This window comes from Misgurnus anguillicaudatus, chromosome 5, assembly GCF_027580225.2.
Source record: "Misgurnus anguillicaudatus chromosome 5, ASM2758022v2, whole genome shotgun sequence".
NCBI lineage: Eukaryota > Metazoa > Chordata > Actinopteri > Cypriniformes > Cobitidae > Misgurnus > Misgurnus anguillicaudatus.
Window position 1 is genome coordinate 25,603,786 of NC_073341.2, and position 23,551 is coordinate 25,627,336.

The 23,551-nt window shown below is 37.5% G+C and overlaps 1 protein-coding gene across 2 annotated transcripts; it reads right to left on the reverse strand.

Moving 5' to 3' along the window:
* Nucleotides 1-1,055: 1,055 nt before the first annotated feature.
* Nucleotides 1,056-20,739, reverse strand: sema3h (sema domain, immunoglobulin domain (Ig), short basic domain, secreted, (semaphorin) 3H). 2 transcript variants are annotated; one of them, XM_073867822.1, is made up of 17 exons: nt 20,097-20,739; nt 14,673-14,830; nt 14,268-14,327; nt 13,932-14,051; nt 12,714-12,807; nt 12,513-12,632; nt 12,184-12,329; nt 11,834-11,948; nt 6,898-6,967; nt 5,345-5,489; nt 4,965-5,184; nt 4,789-4,877; nt 4,606-4,647; nt 4,135-4,292; nt 3,085-3,146; nt 2,811-2,953; nt 1,056-2,728 (listed from the first exon to the last, which is right to left on the reverse strand). In XM_073867822.1, exons 1-17 carry the CDS (start codon nt 20,197-20,199, stop codon nt 2,297-2,299), a joined length of 2,277 nt encoding a protein of 758 aa, XP_073723923.1. In that variant the 5' UTR covers nt 20,200-20,739; the 3' UTR covers nt 1,056-2,296. The 2 variants fall into 2 exon arrangements, with proteins under 2 accessions (XP_073723923.1, XP_073723924.1); XM_073867823.1 differs by having other exon boundaries at nt 4,135-4,289; nt 20,097-20,738.
* Nucleotides 20,740-23,551: the final 2,812 nt, after the last annotated feature.

The following is a 23,551-nucleotide window of genomic DNA, read 5'->3' on the forward strand; positions in this document are numbered from 1 at the left end:
CACGTCATGTGTGTAATAAGCTGTGAGTTATTACTCTGCTCCCTGCTGTCTTTTTATAGATTTGAATTAAAGGAAATATCACCCACATAAACCTAGCTTTGACTGTATCCCAAACCCTGACCAAGAATAATAGGATCTTCTAACATGAAAGATCCTATTATTATCCAACAAAACATTCCCTGTAATAAGCACTCTGAGGTAAAACCAGAGTGATGCTGGAACTGCATGAACTTTCCTTACCCTACATCTTTCTCTTTCTCTCTTAAAGATCTCAGTGTTTGTATTTCTTTAAAATCACATGCAATTTAAATTAAACTTACTTCCAAGATGTGATATATTCCACATTAATATGAGTAATACAGAAAAGTCAATGCTTATGCCCCTTTCCCCCTTTATTATTTGTTATTTCGTAAATATTGTGAATAGTCTATAAATAGTTTTTCGTACATAAAGGGAATTTGCACCCCCCCCCCCCACACTCCTTTATTTGCATTTGAGTAGTCATTTATTCACATGTAGGCTCTCCAAGTCTATTTGGCATTCGGTTATCTGACTGTTTTAAGGGGCAGTCGTATCCAAGGCAACACATCCAAGTCAATTTCCTAGTATACTGTCATTTTTTATGAGGATGCAATATACAATCTGTGCATGGAATTTAAATGTTTCTCACATAAGAAGCTGTGCCCAGAGGAAACCTCTATACATGTGCAATATTCACTGTATGCGTGTGTGCAAACTACTGTGTGATATGATAATGATTTTTATCAGTTGTAAAGCTATTGCATTCTTCTTTATTCTCAAATTACATAGTCATCCATAAACTAATGTAAAAATTGTGCTCATATTCTGTCTCCAAAACACTTTATTTACAGTTTTACACTTAAAGGCAGATGCAAAACACAAATTTTTACGTACACGATTCACAAGGTTTAAGTAACATACTGACCAGATCTTCCTCTGCATGTTTAACATTAACACATAGGCTATGAAACAACCATTATGTAATTAACATTAACAACATTTAAGTTTTGTTTGAAAACAGTCACTGGTTGAGATTGGATGTTTAAACGCACACACAGATTATACATCTCTCATAATGTCTGAACACATCTAACCACATCCATACTGCACTTTAAATCTCAGAACTCTTCTCATTATTTTTTCATCCTTCTGAATGGAGGCAGATTTCCATCCTTTTGAATGGACACAGTGCCAAGCGTCTTGGAAAGCATGTGTGTCAATATGCAGAGAAAGTCGCTGGCACTCTCTGACAGTCTTAGTTTATTAATATTAAAGACACCCTTTTTGTCTGCATCCTTCCACGGAAAATCACATTCGTTTATAATCCTACAGGATCATACAGTCATTTCACTGTGACCTTTTTATGAGCTGCTATAGGAGAATAACGGCTGTGTTTCATTCCAAGACAATAATGACGCTGAATAATTTGAATAAATCTCTCAAAACCCCTTCTAAGACAGTTCCTTTTGCACAAAAGCAAAAGTTTTATGGCAGCAAAATTGTACCAAAATATCCAAAAGAAAAAATACTGTGTACAGTTTTTACACATAAAAAAGCAAGGCAATTAAACAGACATAAATAGAACGAAAGATAAATAGAAACATAGTAGTTCAAGGCAATGCATTTAAGCACTGATGATATATAATACAGTAAGTGCTATCAACACTGCAGTCTTTTTAAAACAAAGAACATTTCTTTAAGATGCTCCCTAACTTTGGAAGATTTCTCTTTTATCAACAGAAGACAATTTAAGACACTCCCTTGTTTTAAGGGAATGTCAGATATGTGTAATACAGTTCTGAAGAAAATCAATTAAGTAAGCAGTGAAGTAAATATGTTTGCTCTTGACCACATCCCCTTCCATGGTTCTTATTGGACACATTCAAAAATGTTAAATAGCTTAGCAACAATCCTTCACATAATTCAGATAATGTGTGTCTCAATCTGTTCACTAGTTCAAAAGTCCACGCACTATTCAATATTTTTTAATAGTTCATTCATGCATTTTTCTGTTTGTATATTATTCGTTATCTCGAAAAAACAAACACCAACTGCTACAAAAACATGTGATGTACCAGAAACATCTTTGTAATTGTGTCACATGTAATTGTGTCATCAGTGTACTAAACAGATTTGCGACATAGAGAACTAGGAAGTGAAATAAGACACAACCATTATCTTCTAACAGGATTTCACGTATATGCATGTACTAGGTAAATATTGCATGTGTGTTTAATTTGTGAGCCTGATTTGTGTAAACACCTGTGCACGATGTCTATGCACTTCTTGGGACCCTCTGTGCCGAATTCTGCATTCTGCTTCGGTTCTTCCTCCCCCTTCCTTTCTCCTTTTCTGCCTCTTTCTCTCCTCCTCTTCCTCTGTTTCTGTGGTGCTCTACTTTGTTTAGCTCTTGTTTGTTATGTCTGTGATTCCCTATTTCTTTGTTGATATAACGCTGACTGAGTTCCTTGCAGCGTCGCTCCAGTTTGCTAGGTTTAATCAATGCCATCACATCCTGGTACCACGGCTGGGCGGAGCTAATTGCGGGGCGTTGGGCGGGGCTCCATACAATTAGGCGGATAGTAACAGCCGTCCAGCGGAACTTGTGCTCTTCTAGCTGACAGTGATAAACACCTCCATGATTGAGCTCCGCCCGGGGAATAAGAATGCCTCGGTCAATAACAACCAGCTGGTCTCCAGATACAACCTGAATGAGAGATGAACAAACCTTTAGAAACAACAAATATGATTTTAGGGTGTCTGTTTGTTGTTTGTGAATGTATGTGCACCTTATGTTGTTCCAAGCTGTTCTCTCCTAACTCTTTATACCAAGTGACAGTGGCATGGTGAGATTTTGGTAGACACTCCAGGTAAGTGCTGTTACCCACAGCAACAACTTGCGTCTTCTCTTCAGTCTCCACCTGAAGACCAGCTGCATAACAAACAGAATGATGTTAATAATATAGGTTTGAGCCACAGACAGACTTATCTCTCATATGTATGAGCTTCTTCCACATTATATATCAGGATGTTTGTTGGTTGTGTATGCCTTTTGTTGCTCACCTCCCTGTCTGACACACTGGTTCAATGGATTGCCATCATCGTTAACCTGACGAACGTTTCGCCTGAAGATGAGGGAATATTTCAGATCAGATTTATTCAAATATCCCAAGAATCATTTTTCAATGTACTGTGTAGGATACAGTCTATTGTGTGATAGTTGACTAACATTAAATTGCAGTAAATTAATACATTTTCTCTGACTTTCTTATTCTTTTATTATGCACAATTGGGTGATTCTCGCGAAATTAGACTTATGAGGTGTCATGAAACATTTTGATAAAAAACGTAAATGCAAAGTATCAAAATAAGAAGCATACAGTTACAAACATCTCTTCATGTACTATTTTGCACATGATTTCAAATGACATCATACAAACCAATTTAGTTTTTTTTCCACATTTAAGCGGAAAATTGTCATTACCGCAATGTGTCCATGACTGGATTTTGGTTCTTTGACATGGACAAAAAAATTAAAAGCTTCAGTGCATGTTATACTATAAACATTTACAGTTGGTAAATGTAGAGAAAATAATAAGGAATATAAATGTGTCCAAGAAAAATTTTGTCATCCTCCACAACAATTTTCAATCATTGTTTAAGCCCTCAAGGAACTAACATTTACAAAAAAATTGTTGGAAGGGACATAATTGACTGTGACACTCAAGATGGCTACCAGGTAAGCAGATCTTATTTTTTCTCTCCAGATAAAAGTAGAAATTTTGTTTGTCATAGTACCTAGACAACTTTTTAGTTCTCATTAGCGAAACATGAGTTTGTAAATGCATACATTTAATGTAATATCATGTTGCGGTAATGATAATTTTTTATAATGATAATCTATAAAATGTACATAATTCTATAGGGAATATTTTTTATAAATCCGCTAAAAATAATGGTTATAGTTAGTTCAGACCTTAAACGTATATGTGCAACAAAAAATTGGCTTCAATGGCTTTTTAAAAAAAACTTTTGAGTCTGGATTTCGTGAGAATCACCCAGTTGCGTTTAGTATCATTTTTATTGTAATCCTGGTTTGATTGTGTGTGTCGCCTGTGTGTAGTTGGCATGTATGGGCTGCAGGAGTGCCCGTCCCAGGTGCAGTATGGGTCTCTTGCCAGGCAGCATTCAGCGCAGGCCTGGCCGTACATATCACACTGAAACAGACCTAACTGAACCACACCCTCCGCAGATCCCGCAAACAGCATCTGCTGGAGACAAACACGCACTGATATGAACCAGACTCTGATTCTTTGCTTATAAATTCATGCAGGATGTTTCAGAGAGCTGGAAAACTGGGATATAAGCCCAAATATCAGCACACATATTCAAACATACAGCATCAGTGTTACAGAGCTCTGACTTCTCGTGCTTTCACTTGTGCGTCTCATGAAAAAAATATGTGTGAAATTCACAGTTTAAGTTTCTCCCACCCATCACAATGTTGCCATGGTGACAGTATGAGAAGATTTGTGTGATAAAAGTGCATGTCTGTGTTTGTGTATCTGTTTATTAAAACTGTACCTTTTTCTTGGACAGCGTCATGGCAGTGATGGGTGACTTGTGCTGTTGGGTAACACGAGATGAATATTGAAAATTCAAGAGATCATCTGAATAAACACTTTAAACATTTACTTAAGCATTATTTGAAAGAAAACACAACAAGTCCAGTCATTTCAAGGGACCCGAAATATGTTTAAACTTTACCTTAAAAACCTGCAGTTGTTCAAGAGTGATTTCCTGATTCTGTCCATAGGCTACAGGGAGGTGAATTGCTTTGAGCACCAGGCCAGAATCTTGTAAATAGACAGATAAGTAAACATTTACCAACTAAACGAACACTAAAAAAAGAACTACAAAACAAGTTCACCTCCAAAACGCACCTGTGCCAATGAACAACACATCGTATTGTCCATCCACTGCCTCGACTGTGTCCACAAGGAGGCGGGTCATCTTATAAGACACGCCCACTCTGATCAGCAATGGCTGGCCCCCGAGAGGCTGTACCACCTCCTTCATTAAAGGATGCGTGCGACTAAAAAAGATGACATCATCGGGATATTCTCTTGTTGAACGAAATCCTCCATAAGTGCTACTGGGACACTAAAGAACGATTCATTCGTTAATCACGTATAATAATCATTTCCAATTAGAGATCTCAGTATTTTAGTTCAAGTAAAATATAAGCATTGCAATGAACTTTATTCACAAGTCTGTTTTCTTAATCTTCTTAACAGTGTCATCGCCTGTGTTTGCCACTTACTGTGCCAGGCCTGGGATAGGGCACTCTGCCTGTATACTCCATCCACTTGTACTGTTGTCCTTCTCTATGAAGGAAATTTCCTTTAAAAGCCCAAATAATGTCATGCATCCGGTACACGCACACAGCAGATCCGTTCAAGACGTTACTGTACAGGGAAAGAAAAGCAACATAGGAATAAATAGTTGGGAATAGAAGAAACAATCCAAGTTAACTGAAATGATAAACACATCAATGATAGACAATATATGAGCTTAGTGGCGGCCGGTGACTTCTTTTCTCGAGGGTGCTCGATGCGAAGTTCGTCACAACATGTATGTAGCCCGTCATGTGTGTGGTTCCTTTTTTAAAATATTTGTTCTGCGTGTCGAGAGATTGTGTGTGCATCACGTGTCTTGTCAAAATAAGTGCCTGCTGCAGAATCGTCTAAAGGGTTTATGATAAAAGAGACGCTTTCTCATAATCTCATGTGTAATCAGAGTTTAGTATTAAGGGAGTGTCTTGCATGTATTTTGTGAACGTGAGCGTTTCTCAGATCATAAACGGTTTTGACGCGTGTGCAGCGGGCACTTGTTTTGACAAGACACGTGATGCACATGGTTCACATGACGCAACAAACACATATTTTGAAAACTCAAGCAACACACGTGACACTCTGAACACTTATTTTGAATTAGCGCCCCTTTGATGATCAGTCACGAGCCGCCACTGTATGAGCTACAATACAAGCAGTGACTCAGATTTAAGTGTCACTTGAACCAAAGTGTAACAAACAGGCTGCACACCGCTGGCTCCGTCCTTACTGTCGGTTAAATGTCATCTGTTGTGGAAACTTTACGAGTCTCTGAGAGACTTTACACACTCAGTTAAACTTTTCAACAGGGAGTCACTGTTTCCATGACTTTTCTGTATATATTTTACTGCGCACTCCACCCTATGTACATTCATCCAAAACCGTTGGCAGTCACAAACACAATTACACATAAGCTATACAAATGAAAACACGTGGCATTCCAAAGTTATGTTAAATTGGTTAAACTTGCACTGTGTTTTAAACATTACGGGTGCATGATGGACGGTATGACTCAGAAATACTTTATCCACACCCCTAACCACACAGACACATGGCTTTTTATGACTGTCTATTCATTAACTGAGGCAACTGCAGACAGATTCATTTGCAATACATAGACAGAGACAGTTAAAGGGACAATATATTTTTGCATTACCTATCCAAAAATCTCTAGGCACAGTGTTATATATTTTGTTTTTCATGTGTATTATCCCAAATATTTTCAACATTTGAAATCAGTAAATTTGCAGTTTTAAACACCACTCGCTTGTCCCTGTTCATTCGCTTGTTACCACGCGTCTGATATGTCGATTCATATTGACAATTAAGGTGAAGACTACAACTCCCAGCATCATCAAGCTATGCCGTTGTTGTTATTTAGCAATGTCTACATGTTGTGCCTCTAATGTCTCTTTGTTCAGTTATGCGATTAATAACAATAGAGCATTTAAATCTGATCCCAGGACAGTGAGTAAAAACTCACCTGTTAGTGGTGAACAGCCCATAGATGAGAGGATTCTTTTTGTCTTTCCCATGCTGAATGAAAATATCCTCTGCAACCAAACAAGAAAGAAAAATTAGGACAAATATTAAGCCACTTGTGTGTGTGTATGTGTGGTCTGTCAAGGGTATATACATTTAAAAATATTTACCTAGTCACGCATAGTCCCTCCCTTTCGTATATAAACTTGTATTGATATGACATGCTTGTGGTTTCAATTGGGTTCAAAAACGCATGACAATAACATACTGTAGACAAACACACATACACACACACCCACATATATTCACGATTGACCTGTGTTGCACTGGTTCACTTCTCCATTCTCACATTCCAGCCAAAACAGATACGATCAAACATCTTATCAAACACGCGCGCGCACACACACAAACAGACAGTGGGAAAAATACTCCGAAATACAATTTTGCACAAGAATACACATAAGGAGTAATGCTGCTGCAAACATACATAGCCTGAGGCAGATGTATATGATCAGCAAAAAAGGTATAGGAACAAAATATTTAACTGTACATTTAAAGGTACACTATAGGTGCTAAGGGTACAATTATGTACCCAAAACCACTTTAAAAGGTACTACATATACACTCTGAAAAAATGCTGGGTTTCAACTCAGTGTTGGGTCAAAAAGGGACGAGCCCAGCAGCTGGGTTGAAATTGGGTCGGGTTTATATTTGACCCGACAATGGGTTAAAACAACCCAGCCTGTGATAAATTACAACCTAGCATGCTGGGCCAATCCTTTTTTGACCCAATGCTAGGTTGTAAAGACCTAGCATTTTTTAGAGTGTAGAGAAAAAACGGTACCCTTAGGGGAGTGGTTCCCGACCAGGGGGGCGGGCCCCACAGGAGGGCCTCAGCAGATTTCTAAAGGGGCCTCAAGATGGCTTAAAATTATTAAAAATTGGAGAAAAAGCATTAAATCAATAATTTTAGTAGCGAAAATATACATCTGTCTAGTCATTCCAAGTTCTATTTAATTTTATGTGGAAAAACTTGAGTGATTGAGGGGCCTTCAAATATTGATGTGGGCAACTAGGAAGCTTGGAAGTGAAAAAGGGTGGGAACTCCTGCTTAAGGGTACCACCTCCATGATAGTCAGTTGCAGTGGCGGCTCGTGACTGCTCATCCGAGGGGCGCTAATTCACAATAAGTGTTTATGTGTCGTGTGTGTGGTTCCCTTTTCCAAAATATACTTTTTCCTGTGTTTCCTCAAAATAAGTGCCCGCTGCACACGCGTCAAAACTGTTTATGATAAAAGAGACGCTCACATTCACAAAATACACGCAAGACACTCCCTTAACACTAAACTCTCTGATTACACACGAGATTATGTGAGTATCTGGCAAACGTGAGCGTCTCTTTTATCATACACCCTTTAGACGCATCTGCAGCAAGCACTTATTTTGACACGTGATCAGGATCTCTCGAAGCGCAGAACACATATTTTAAAAAAAAGGAACCACACACATAACGGGCTACATACATGTTGTGACGAACTTCGCATCCCTCGAATAACAAAGTCACCGGCCACCACTGGTCGGTCAGTTGTACCTTAAAAGTTAAAGATTTGTGTGCACATAGCCTACACGGACAATACCCTCAGCTCGTTCAAGTCTTTGTCTTTTCTTCACATTATACAAATGTACGCAATCCACAGAAACCAACATGAGGTAATTCAATATTCTCCCTTTCACACTCATTTCTCTCTCACCCCTCCTGCCTCTGTTTCTTCTCTCTTTTCACTTCTCCTCACTGCGTCTTTCTGTCTCTCACTTTTGCGGGATGCTATAGTTGTGTCAATTTCCTCTAACAAAAGCTTTTGTTCTCCTTGAGGAGAGATAGTTTTGTCTGTCCTGAGCTTGTTGACACTTCTCCATCCCGCCCCTATCTCTCCTTATCCACCCTAATCTCCATCTCTCAGGCTCTCCTGCTGTCCCTCATCTCTACCCTGGGTTAGCAGATAGATTATATGGTAACAGGATGAGGGTGCCACCGCAGACATGAAAACACACACACACGTATACACACAGACACACAGATAATGGCGGCCTTCAAAACAGTTGACAGACCACCAGCACATGTGCACGACTCTGCACTTACAGATACATTCATCAGGTGGATCCAAAAATCCAATGTGTTAAAATCCAATGTGTTTAAGGTTAAGTCAATACTTTATTCTCCTGTGAGAAAGATTCAGAACTAAATTAACTAAGCTTAACTGACCAAAACAAATGTGTTTTAAATGTATAGTACAGTTGCGTCAAAGGTTTCACATTTTTTGCAGAAACTTGTTATTAAATATTAAAGGATAAGTCAATATTATTAATTACAATAATTTTTTACTGGTATGTAGGCTGCATACCTGTGCATGCACAAAAACACTTACAAACACAGGACCTCAGGGACACAAACAATTCCCAAACAGATCACAACAAATTTCAGTAAATAAATTCTAGTAAATATTTTGTCAATCTTCTGAAATTCAAATGCAATACTCAAAAAATTATATACTAAAAGAATCTGCTACAAACAATTCAGCTTCGACCCGCTTTAAAAAAAACATGGATTTTTATTATCCTGTAAACATTTTAACATTTAGGGGCGGTTTCCCGGACAGGGATTAGACTAGTCCTAGACTAAAACATTTTTAAGAGCTGTCCAAACTGAAAACAACTTGCACTGACATATCTTCAGATACATCAGGGCCCTTTGTTTTTCCTCAAAATGCACAGAGGTAATGTTTTTAATAAGGCATATTTGTTAAAACAAGTTATATTTCCTAATTAAATTTAGGCCTAGTCCTGGATTAAGCTAATCCCTGTCCGGGAAACCACCCCTTAGTGATTTTTTATTATTATTAAATTGTTTTGTTTTATTAAATGTTAAATTGTAGATCTGGGCATCGATTAATCTCATACAAAATAAAAGTAATTTTTTGCATAACATATGAGTTTGTGCTGTGTGTAATTATTATGTATAAATACACACACATTATGGATTTAAGAAACATTTACATGTGTATATATATTTATTTATATTTTTATATATTCTAAATTATATATTAATAAAAAGCGATATTTCAATAAAACATTTCTTAAATGTATATATATATATATATATATATATATATATATATATATATATATATATATATATATATATATATATATATATATATATATATATATATATATACATTTCTTGTTGTGCCTTCCAATTAATTTCAATTCAACTGCAGTGGGTTTGTTTTGATTTAAACCTTTAAAACTTAAAAAAATACAGCTAAGTAGCACCATAAAACAAAATAATAACATGATAACATAATAATAAACGTTTTGACAAAAATGTTAAAAAATGGATTTATCTCGTTTTGCAACAAAACTCTTCATATGTATGTGTGTGTGTTAAGATATACATAATATTTACACACATCACAAACTCATATATTATGCAAAAAAAAAGTTTATTTTGTATGAGATTAATCTAGATTAATCTATGCCCAGCCCTATTAAATTGTCATTTTTTATTAAATGTTTTGTCTCTGCTATACACTTACATCTTATTGACAATTTATTCAAGCTTCTTAATCTTTAACCTATATCTCGCAGACTACAGTTGGGTGTTACTGTAACCATGGCAACATGAGGACCCTAATGCAAGAGGAAATTACATCAAAACAGTCTAAACAAGAGCTTTTACAAGAATTTCATAAATAATTTACTTAACTTACCACTATGAAGTAACAAGGATGAAAGCTCAATTAAAAACTATGATATATTTCTAAAAACATTGTATGAATTATGTATAACTATGCTTGCCCTGTGTTTTGTTTTTTCTTAATCTGTATGGATGTTACATGCAGACATGTGCACATCTATATTATTATTTGAAATATATTATATTATTATATGCATTTACATTATTGCTACAATTATTGTTACTTAAGTTAACATGAACTAATAATGAACTGCACTTATACAGCATTTATTAATCTTTGTTAATGTTAATTTTAACAATTAGAAATACTTTTTTAAAATCTTGTTAATGCACAGTGAATTAACATGAACAAACAATTAAAAGCTTTATTTCTATAAACAAAGATTAATAAATACTGTAACAAATGTATTGCTCATGGTCTGTTCATGTTAGTTAATACATTAACTAATGTTAACTAATGAACCTTATTGTAAAATGTTACCAGAATTTATTCCATGTTTAAAGACTTTAATAGGTCACAGATTAAACACATAACCGGCCTTGTACAAAGTTAACTACAGTATGTTAAGCAAGGTAAACCTGGGCTCTTTAAAGATTACTCTGGCGCTTCTGTAAGCATGTTTAGGAGAAGACGAAGAATAGGTCTGTTCAGGGCAACTTTTAGATTTGATAAAGTTTAAGTAAGATATGAAAGCCATTGTGAATTTCTGATTATTGTTGTGAGCGTGTGTAATATCGTGGGTTTTCTATGTGCATTTGTGTGCCGTAGTTTATGGCATATCTTTAGTCCGATAACAGATATGCATTTTTGAATGCATCTGATTTTTGAATGTTTGTGTATATCTTTTAGATAAAATATATTTAGGGTACGGTGCCATGAGTACACTCGTGACGCAGTGCATGTGTATAAGAATCAGACAACGGTAAGACTTTCTTGGGTCAGACTGAGGATTAAAAAATTGTTTATTCTATGCAGGGATTTTGTTTACACAGACTGATAGATAAGAAACCGGTTTCTGTCTGTGCTGGTTGTGTGTGTGCTTGAGTCTACTGATAAACTATGTTCTATAAATCAGGGAACACACACAGTCTATATTTATTAAAAAAAATTATAACTTACTATAACATAAATGAATGTGTAAACATGTCAGGTTTAGCAAAAATAAGGTAAATTACTTACGCAGTTTGTCAAAGTATGTCGGTATACCATCGGGTCCAGGTACAGAGCAAACAATACGAGCTTTCTGAAAGGTGCTCCATTTATGCACCAAACTACGCTGACCACCTATGTCATTCTAGAAAGAGAGAGAGAACGAACGAAAGAAAGAAAGAAAGAGAGATTTTATCTCACTTGATACCACCTTTGTGGTTCTCCATTATAAATAAAGTATTATATTAACTTTTGCAATATTAACACAAGAGAAATATATCAGTCAGACATGTTAACCAGCACGTCCTATCAAAATCATGAAGGTGGATATACAGGTACAGAGGCCACACAAGTGCAGTTATGCAGGTAATGCTAGATACCTTGCAGACGCGGGCGACTCTAGAATAGACAACCTTCCCAGCGGCCCCTTCGGCCTCCTGAGCGCGCTCGGTGAAAAACACGTACACCTTATCATCCTCTTCATTATCGCTCTCGGACATCGCTGCAACATGTACAAATTCAGCGCCTGGAGAGGTAGAATAAGAAAGAGAGAGAGAGAGAGAGCAAAAAGGGACATAAAGTTAAAGCCTGATTATTATCGACTATACAAAGAAAATGTAGCATTTTTTGCAGTTACTTATAACACAATGTATGTTTAATTGTTGTCAACAACACATATGTATTATTGTGTGTTGTTTTAGTGCATCACCTTGCAACCAAGTAGAGTCGTACTGTTCTGTGCGAATCACATGGCGCTCTCCAAGACTTCGAATAAAAGCTGTATCATGACTTAGAAAGTCAGATGAGATCCCAGCATACAGCTGACCATCTGAACAAGCACACACATGAAGAAGTTACACACAAATAGATAAACTGCTGTACACTGCTAATGCTATACGTGCTGCTTTACCTATGATGGCGGTAGCTGCTCTCTGGTGAGGGTCATAGGGACATTTTCCCTTCCCAGATTCAGTGTCTTCATACCGAAGGGTTTGTTCTTCAGCCTGCATTATACCGTTGTATTATTAACACTTTAAAATGTACATTTATGCATTTGGCAAATGTTATGCAGAGTGCATTGGTAATATAATCAGATTTTTCTTAAAGGAAAACACCACCATTTTTCAATATTTTACTATGTTCTTACCTCAACTTAGATTAATTATTATTTTTTCAATGTGTGCACTTTTAATCTTTGTACAGCGCCTGGTGAATGTGTTAGCATTTAGCCTAGCCCCATTCATTCCTATGGCTCCAAACAGGGATGAATTTATTAGCCACCAAACACTTCCATGTTTTTCCTATTTAAAGACTGTTACATGAGTAGTTTACACGAGAAAGCATGGTGGCACAAAATAAAACTTTTGTTTGGAGCCATAGGAATGATAAATAGGCTAAATGCTAACACATTCACGAAGCGCTGTACAAAGATTTAAAGTGCACGCATTAAATAAAGATAGATATGTATAAATGTATCTTAGTTGAGGTAAGAACCAGTGGCGGCTCGTGACTGCTCATCCGAGGATGTGTTAATTTAAAATAAGTGTTCGGATTGTCACGTGTGTGTTTCCCTTTTCCAAAATATGTGTCCTGCATGTTGAGAGATCCTGTGTGCATCACGTGCTTCGCCAAACCAGTGCCCGCTGCACACGCGTCAAAACCGTTATGACAAAAGAGACACTCACGTTCCCAAAAAACACGCAAGACACTCTCTTAACAGTAAACTCTGATTACGCATGAGATTATGCGAGTATCTGGCAAACGTGAGTGTCTCTTTTTTAAGTTCAAGGCAGCAGGCACTTATTTTGGCATGACATGTGATGCACACACGATCTCTCAAAGCGCAGAACACATATTTTGAAATGATGAACCACACACATGACAAGCCACATACATGTTGTGACAAACTTCGCATCGTGCGCTTCAAAACAAGAAGTCACCAGCCGCCACTGGTAAGAACATAGTAAAATATTGAAAAACAGTGGTGTTTTCCTTTAATATTCATCTCAGGCTCACACGCTATAATAAATACAAAGCCATAAGCACCCAACGTGTGCATTTCTCATTAACATTAAACAGGAAGAGTTTATAAAAGAGGTGCATTCTGGGAAACACAGTCCTTCGTTACCCTGAAGAAGAGGCTGGTGGGGATGAAGGCACAGCGAGGGTTGAATGCTCCAGTCCCACAGGCATAAAGATGGGTTTGGTTATACATCTTCAGCACACGCAAAAAGTTAGCACAATCCATCTGTGATACAAACAGGAAGCTTGTTTATTAGGGAATTTAATGAAGATAAAACTGTTCAGACAGTGAGGATTAAAATAGTTTTATTTGTTTAGTTGGCTTTATCTGTAGTAAGCCTAGACCACATTGTTTAGACAGTGTGACTCAAGCCAAGCAACTTGTGTTACATAAAAACAATACAATCGTAATTCTTTTTGTTTGTGTATGCGTGTGCATCACCTGTTGGTCCTTTCCAGCCAGTAAACAGTCCTGTATTCGATCTGGATTTGCAGGCCAGTGTATCTGAAACGCACCACACACACACTCAGATGTTAATCTCATCTGGCACACACAAGCGTGCATTTAAGTTCCTCTTAGTCATATTAAATGTTGATGTATAAGCTGATTTGCTCGTGTAGTATGTGAGGAATTGCAGTTGGATGCCACCCTGGCATTGTTCAGATGAAATCTATGAATACAAACTTAGCTATGTAGACAGCATGTAAACACATCTGTGAGAAATTTTAAAAATTCTTCTTGATTGGCACGTTATCTCGCTGTCTTTAATTTAAACATAAAAAACGTGACAGACTTTCAGTTTTGTGTAAATTATTTAGTCTCTGTGGGCGGGCATGGGTGTGTACATATTTTGCGGGGCGGTTGGGTAATGTCATCCAGGCTGGTGGACAGCAGATGGTCCTTCATACCAATGTAAAGACGACGATTGTCTTCATCGGGCAACAGAGAGTTCAGATCACCAGCAGGCATAGAAAGAGACATGAGCCTGCCGCTCCGCACCAGCTCTAAGATGGACAGACAGACAGACAGACAGACAGAGGTTATCTTATTGGTCCACTTCTGTTCTCTATCACAAACCCTCCAGTTCTGTCAGACCAATAAAGAAAACTCAATTTTGCTTTATTGGTTTATTTCTTCCTTTAGGGAGAGAGAGAGAAAACATTGACAGTGAGTGAGTGAGTGTGTGTGTGTGTGTGTGTGTGTGTGTGTGTGTGTATGTTTGAGAGAGAGAGAGAGAGAGAGAGATAGAGAGAGAGAGAGAGAGAGAGAGAGACCGAAGCTGTGGTGTGGTCATAACATAGCAAAGTGATGGCATCAGATGATCAGTGGCGGCCAGTGACTTCTTTTTTCGAGGGCGCTCGATGCGAAGTTCATCACAACATGTATGTACCCCATCATGTGTGTGGTTCCTTATTTCAAAATATGTGTTCTGCGCGTCGAGTGAACCTGTGCGCATCACGTGTCTTGTAAAAATAAGTGCCTACTGCAGATGCGTCTAAAGGGTTTATAATAAAAGAGATGCTCGCGTTTGCCAGATAATATCATGCGTAATCAGAGTTTACTGTTAAAGGAGTGTCTTGCGTGTATTTTGTGAACGTGAGTGTCTCTTATCATAAACAGTTTTGACGCATGTGCAGAAGGCACTCATTTTGACAAAACACGTGATGCACATGGTTCACATGATGCAACAAACACATATATTGAAAACGCAAGCAACACACATGACACTCCGAACACTTATTTTGAATTTGCGCCCCTCGAATGAGCAGTAACGAGCTGCCAATGCAGATGATACCAACATATTCGTATATTACAATATTTAAATAGTACTCCAAGGTACCATGTATGTGCATAATTTATCTATATCTAGGTAACTAAGCATCAGCAGCACATCGCTACATCTGGTTCTCATGCTAGAAACAGAAGTATATGTGAAAACATGTTGCTGTTAGTATAAATCATTGACAATAAAAGGATCTATTTCATTTCAAAACCTACTGTCTCCTGGGCAACTACTAGACATTATTTATCGAGAGTCGATTATGACTGGAGGGCCGGTGTATGTACAGCTGGAGACTGAATGGGCCCTGAACTCAGACAGCGGAGAGTTTGAGGTCATTTAGACCAGACAGACTCACCTTTGGGCAGAATAACCTGTTTAAAAATCTGTTGATGACAGACAGATAAACACAGAAACCGTGAGATGGACAGAAAAGACAAAAGAGGAATGAATGGAAGATGAGACAGATAGCATCTCGTAAGAATTGTAGGGAGAGGAATACATTACTGTGCAACCACAGTAACATAAATCCTGGTTAATGCTGGTTATTGCAAAGATTCGCTATGCAGTTTTATTCCCACACACACTTAAAAATCTCAGCTGTCATGAGGGACATAAAACACACCAATCTGTAGCAGGCTGTAACCTTCACTTTGACACACACACACACACACACACACACATTCCTGGCTTTTTCTTAGTGGCACCACCTCTACTCACTGCCCCCTATCCTTGGGGGCAGTTGCTGTAGCAACCACGGTTTGTATGTGTGTGTGTGTGTGTGTGTGTGTGTGTGTGTGTGTGTGTGTGTGTGTGTGTGTGTGTGTGTGTGTGTGTGTGCGCCACTCGGATGAATTACGGCTGGCATCCCACCTGTCTCTTGAGGAAGCAAGTTTTCATGACTATGTTGTGTAGAATCCGGAATGAAGTATTAGTTACATTTGGAGCTATTATTAAACCACGTGGCCTGTTTTTGTGTCAGATAATCTGCACAATGAATCAATAAATAAAAACCTCAGCATCAAATTGATATCAATAATTAATGCACACAGTATTAAAACACAATAAATGTCATGCTAGAATCGATTTTAAATACAATTTTAAATGTTTAGATCCATTACGTCTATATAATAAAATTCAATTTTATCGCCATTGTACATTTTGGTGATTTGTCCTAGGTCACAGTTACAATATCTAGAGAGGTATATATAATTTTATCATTTAAATATAATAATTTTATCATTTAAATTTTAAAGTATAATTTCTGTAAACACGTGTTGTGTTTCCACACTGTAAAAATTTCTTTGCTGACTTAAATTTTTTGTTAAATCAACTCAGATTTACAAGTCATGTCAATAGAGATAAGTTGTAACAACTTATAAAATATAGTTGAGAAAAGTTAACTTAATTTGATAAGTTATAACAACTCACCTGTGGTTATAACAACTCATCTCTAGTAAAGATAAATAACAGTAAGTTGAAATGACTTACAAATCCGAGTTGAGTCAACAAAAATTTTTAAGGCAGCAAAGTATTTTTTACAGTGCATGTTTTATGTGGACTTTCTATAGACGTAATGACTTTTATACTGTACAAACTGTATATTCGAACCCCTAAACCTTTCTGCATGTTTATATTTAAAAAAAAACATTATTTAGTTTGATTACCAGGACACACACACACTTTTCATATGACTTTAATATTGTACAAACTGTATATTTTGTGATCTAACCTTCATTTTACCCCAAAATCTAATCCTCATACAAACATATGTGCATTTTTTTAGTTAATTTACATTTTGGGGACCCCTAGCACACACACCATTCTTATTGTTACCTACAGTATCGGACACCCAAGTGTCTGTCATTCTAAGACCAGCTGAGGGTATAGCCACACACAGACTGTGTGTTTCTCTCTCTGTGTGTGTGTGTGTGTGTGTGTGTGTGTGTGTGTGTGTGTGTGTGTGTGTGTGTGTGTGTGTGTGTGTGTGTGTGTGTGTGTGTGTGTGTGTGTGTCTGAACATTAGAACATGCCTCAGTCATGAGAGACTGGGGATAGTGCAAGAATATAAATGTAATGTGTGGCGTGTGATAACTACCTGGTTCAAAAGACTCTCTATGATATACTGGTCCTTATAAACGCCTCATGTGCTACTGAAAAACATAAATACTTCCTGTGGAAACTGAGTAATCAGCTATTGCTGCAATATTTACCAGTTGTCATGTTCATAAAATGCATGTGGTGGAAACGTTAACAGGTGTGACTTCAAACCTGTGACGGGGAGACGCAAGGCCCAGAGCTCATACGTAAACACACAGACATCTAAAATAAACTGGGTGAACACACACTGTGGGCTTCTGGAATTTCTCAACTAGACTTACTGACCGTGACCCCTGACCTCTGCTGTATATGAGCATATATCGTAATTATAACACTCATTTAAGCACACACACACATCCTGACAGAGGTTAGTAGGTGTAATTGATTGATGCTCACAGTATGTCACAGCACATGTTATCCCTCCTGCCAAAGGCCAATCACATTACTGATAAAGTGACCAATCAAACCAGACCTAAATCCATGTAAATTTAATTCCATGCAGGATATTGCTGGATATATTCAATTTACTTGTATATAATAGAAAATGTTGTAAATGTGCTACCCAATAACCCAAAATAATATTTTTCCTGGACAAAGTATAAACGTTCGTATAAAATGTATAAAGAATAGGTATAAAATTTTAAGTATACTTTTGCAGTTATAATAATTAAATATATTTAAAGCATTAGTCAATTTTCTTTAAAAAAAAATCCAGATAATTTACTCACCACCATGTCATCCAAAATGTTGATGTCTTTCTTTGTTCAATTGAGAAGAAATTATGTTTTTTGAGGAAAACATTTTAGAATTTTTCTCATTTTAATGGACTTTAATGGACCCCAACACTTATTAGTTTTAATGCAGTTAAAATTGCAGTTTCAAAGGTCTCTAAATGATCTCAAACGAGGCATAAGGGTCTTATCTAGCGAAACGATAGTCATTTTTTGCAAGAAAATTAAAAAAATATGCACTTTTAAACCACAACTTCTTGTCTTCCTCCGGTCCTGTGATGCGCCAGCACGACCTCACGTGATTACGTAATGACGTCGAAAGGTCACGTGTTACATATTTGAAACGCACATTTGCAGACAATTTTAAACAATAAACTGACACAAAGGCATTAATTAGTATCATTCCACATTCAACAACGTCGGAACGGTCCTCTTCTCCACACTTGTAAACACTGGGGCGTAGTTTCGCATACGTCATCCACGCACCACCTTGGCGCGTCACAGGACCAGAGGAAGACGATATTTTTTTTTGTTGCCAAAAACGACAATCGTTTCGCTAGATAAGACCCTTATGCCTCGTTTGAGATCATTTATAGACCTTTGAAACTGCAATTTTAAACTGCATTAAAAGTAATAAGTGTTTGGGTCCATTAAAGTCCATTAAAATTAGAAAAATCCTGGAATATTTCTTAAAAAAACATAATTTCTTCTCGACTGTACAAAGAAAGACATCAATATTTTGGATGACATGGTGGTGAGTAAATAAATTGGATTTTTTTGAAGAAAATTGACTGATCCTTTAATTTTAACTTTTTCAAACCTGTTGTGTTTACAGGTTCGTAACATACAACGTTTTTCTTCCAATGCAACGTGAATATAAATGCTTTACAATATATTTATTTTTAAAATATTTTTAAAACATTAAAAACATTTCCCTGGGAAATCAAGGAAAATGAGCTGGATAATATTAACCATATAGTCCATATAAACACACACACACACACACACACACACACACACACACACACACACACACACACACACACACACACACACACACACACACACACACACACACACACACACACACACATATATATTCAGACCCTCTGGGATTCTTTGTAAATGAAAGGGTAATTGGATAATTAGATATCCAAGTAAACACAGCATACACACAGTTATATATAGAAAGCTGGATTATCAAATTTTATATGTACTAAGTAATAAGAAATTAACATGGTTTAGCATGTGACATTAAAAAGGATACAATTTACTTATAAAACTTTTGAAACAGAAAAAATTGATACGTAACACACAAACACATCCTCTCTGTATACTGACAATTGACTATCCCTATATGCAGAATGGTGTGACAGACATATGGATGATATATCTGCCAGGCTTTCTAGGTCATGGAGAAACACAAGCAACCACTGCTGCAGACTCCTGTCAAACTGTATAGCTGAATACAAATTGCATTCATATAACCAGATTTAAGAAAGAGAGAAGTTTGTGTTGAAAATAAAATAGATAGAGCAAAAAGGTTTATGTGAGGTATAGGTTTAGTGATAGAAAATGTATGAAAGTCAATAGAATATCTTCACCATGATAGCACAGCGTGCGTATGTGTTATCTGTTTGAGGTGTGTAGTTGTCTTACCTGAGTGTTGAAACTGCAATCGTGGTTGTGATGGTCTCCACGCTTCAGTTATGGGGGATGCCATCAGTGAAACCAAGCAGAAGAGAGACAACATCCTCCTCATGGTTGTTTAACACACACTTTGCAACTTGGCTCACAAAGCTTGCCAGGAGTAAATGCACAAACACGCCTCTATGTATCTTCTGCTCAAAAATAAACTCACAAATAGTCTCTATCTGATCTCAGCATCACACACCTCTGCATAAGTGTGTGTGTGGGTAGTCTACACAGTGCAGTGTAATATAATCCTCTTCAGGTCAGTATTGCAGTAAAATCCACTCATCTGCTGCTGCTCTGTTTTTCCTCGTCTTCCTCTCCCTTAACAATATTGCTGAATTTCTCTCTTGAGTCTGCTGCCTCTTCACTGTGTGTGCTTCACTCGTTTATTGTGGTGCTCTCTGCATCTCATCTTTTGACTCTTATGATATGATCGCTCTCTCTCTCTCTCTCTCTCTCTCTCTCTCTCTCTCTCTCTCTCTCTCTCTCTCTCTCTCTCTCTCTCCCTCCTTAAGTCTTCTCTTGTCATTCACTCCTTTTTTTCAAACACTCCCATACTAGGAAGAAGGAAAGCGTCCCATGTGTCCACCCCTCTCCCCTCTCTCTCATTCTGTTTCTCTGTCAGTCTATATCTGTTTTAATAAGACAGCTGCTGAATGGATTTGTGTCTCTTGGGGATTAATTCACTTAATGACTGCCTAAATCTCAGGTTGTTTTTCTCTTTTACGGTCTTTTTTATGCATAAACACACCGACACACGCACGCGCGCGCGCGCGCGCGCACACACACACACACACACACACACACAATTAAATTACACCAAGATCAGAATTAATTGTAGGTCTAAGTGAATTAGGTCACAAAAATAATTAAAGAAACATCAAAAGAATAACACCACCCTTAAGCGCGCGCGCGCACACACACACACGCACGCACAAACACGCAGCTCTTGAGGGATTTGACAGTTTGAAAATATAACTCGTCTGACATTGAAGGAAACTGTGTGAATCGTGCGCCATCTAGTGGCTAAATAAATAAAACGGCACGATTTTTCAATATAGGGACCACAGTTCTCCTGTTTTTACTATACAGCCTAAAGCTGTTTACAACAACGAATCCTTCTGTCACTCACAATCTGAGAATATTATTGGTACAATTTATATTCAAACCTTTTTAGAATTAAATATAAAAAGCAACAGGCATATACAGATTAAACATTGGATAAAAGAATACTATGATGTACTTTGATCAATTACGATACTGAAAAACAATCATTAAACTTTTGAGCACATTTAAGTATAGGTATTCACTGCACGCCGCTATGGATAGCTATGTATGTCAAATGCCAAAATGTAAACCTTTATGTTAGTGTAACAATGATAAACTGTCACTGGGACGGCACACTTTACAAGGTCCTTATATAATTCAGGTACAGATATGCATACATTTTGTATCAATATGCACTCTGCGGGTACAAATGTGTACTTTTGTACAATATCTTTTAAAAGTGTATATATTAAAATATATTCGGCCAATGTTTCTAAATTAAACAATACTATTACTACTATAGTTTTACATAGCCACTGTGATATTAAGCACAAAAAAGTCAATTGTAAAATAAAAACAATTACGATATAACACCACCAGGGGGCGATGTTATATAAATTATGTTTGTGGGAAGAAAACTCCTTTCTTCAAGACAAATGGTTATCAGGTTTAATAACACATGGTGGATTATTGTTAATTAGGCTAAAGTGTGGCAAAAAAAGATACGGAAGAAAGAAAGAAAGAGCAGGGTACTTTTAATTAGTTTTCTATATTTTCCTTGTTGTTACGCAACAGTGTGTGTTTCACATACCATGGGATTTTATTAAGTTTTGTCCTCTTTTTCTTAATGTGTGTGTATTTTGTATGTTTGTTCCCTATCACCTTTTGCTGATGCTCGGTATTTTATTTATTATTATAGCGCTGAAAATCCACGACACTACGAACATTTTGAGCATTGCGCGCTCCCGGCCGGTTTCCATCAGCTGTCCGTTTATTCATTTCTCTCTCTCTTTCTCCCGCCCCCACACGTGCACACCTCTGTGTTCTGATTGGACGAGCGGAAAGGCGATGAACTCATATTGGTTAAAAATAGCTGCACGCGCTGGGGCTAAAAATAGGCGCATATATAAACCTCGGCTCTTCAGTGAGCTTCGCCGCACTTACGCAGCAGCAGTAGCGGGTGAAGACCGAAGCGATCTCTGAGAGCTCGATAGACGGGGAGGGGAAAGAAAGGGCGGCGGCCGTTCACTCTCGGTCCCGCGTCACGGCGCAGTCTTTCACAAGAAAGACAGAAAAATGGCAAGGCGTTAAGCTTTTCAGCCAGCCGGGTCTGGGTGTAGCCCGCTTGGGGGTGGGGGCTGCATGACCGTTTCCTTCCTTCCTCAGCAAGTCATGTTTTCTGCTTCAGTCAAATAAAAGCAGCCTGTGTTTCATCCAGAATGAGTGCATTGCATAATATCCGAGAATTGAAGATGGTTGGAGGAAATTAATCATAAGCGAATCCCGAACCCTGTAGTTTGGAGTACCCACAGGCAAAGTTTTTTAAACTGTGGATTACCTCAGCAGAGTTTAGCTTTGAATCAATACATCATCTGTTATTTTAGTCTTAGGCACTGAGGACAAGTGGATAAGGTAACATAATGTTCACTAACTAAAAATATCACCTTGGACTCTTCAACTCTATTACTATTATTCTCCATTACTTTACCGTGTAGTAAACAATTACATTTATTCATTTTGGAGACGCTTTTAGGGGTGTTTTCCCAGACATTGATTAGCTTAAGACAGGACTAGGCCTTAATTTAGTTAGGAAATATAACTAGTTTTAACAAACATGCCTTATCAAAAACATTACTTGTGTGCATTATGAGGCAAAACTAAGGGCACTTATTTATTTTAGTCTAGGACTAGTCTAATCCCTGTCCGGGAAACCGCCCCTTAGTGACTTACAAGTTAAAGGACAAGTTCGGTATTTTACACTTAAAGCGCTGTTTTCAGATTTTTTATGATGAAATAGAACGGTTTTGAAAATTGGACATATGATGCTGGCGCGAGAATTTTCGGGTGTTTCTTGTATCACCTCCCACCTCTATAATGGCTATATAGGTGCACAGAAACAATCCATCCTAAAATGCATTAAACTTTCATTTACAAAGACGTGAAACTCATCGAGTGGTCGGGGGTGTTCACTGGTGTGCTCACACGGAAATCGCTGCAAAAGACGCATTCCAACAGGTTTTATCGTAGTTTTGTCCAACTCCATTGACTTGTATTAGATGTACTGTGAGGTACGTATTACTCCGCCGCCGGGAACTTTGTTTGTATTCTTGCAATTGGCAAACGTGGATTATCGCCACCAACTGGGCTGGAGT

Coding starts and splice junctions, on each gene's coding strand:
- sema3h (XM_073867822.1), bottom strand. CDS start 20,199: ATGAGGAGGATGTTGTCTCTCTTCTGCTTGGTTTCACTGATGGCATCC. Junction 5,185..5,344: donor CCTATCCCAGGCCTGGCACA/GTAAGTGGCAAA, acceptor ATCGTTCTTTAG/TGTCCCAGTAGCACTTATGG. Junction 4,293..4,605: donor TGACGCTGTCCAAGAAAAAG/GTACAGTTTTAA, acceptor GTTTGTCTCCAG/CAGATGCTGTTTGCGGGATC.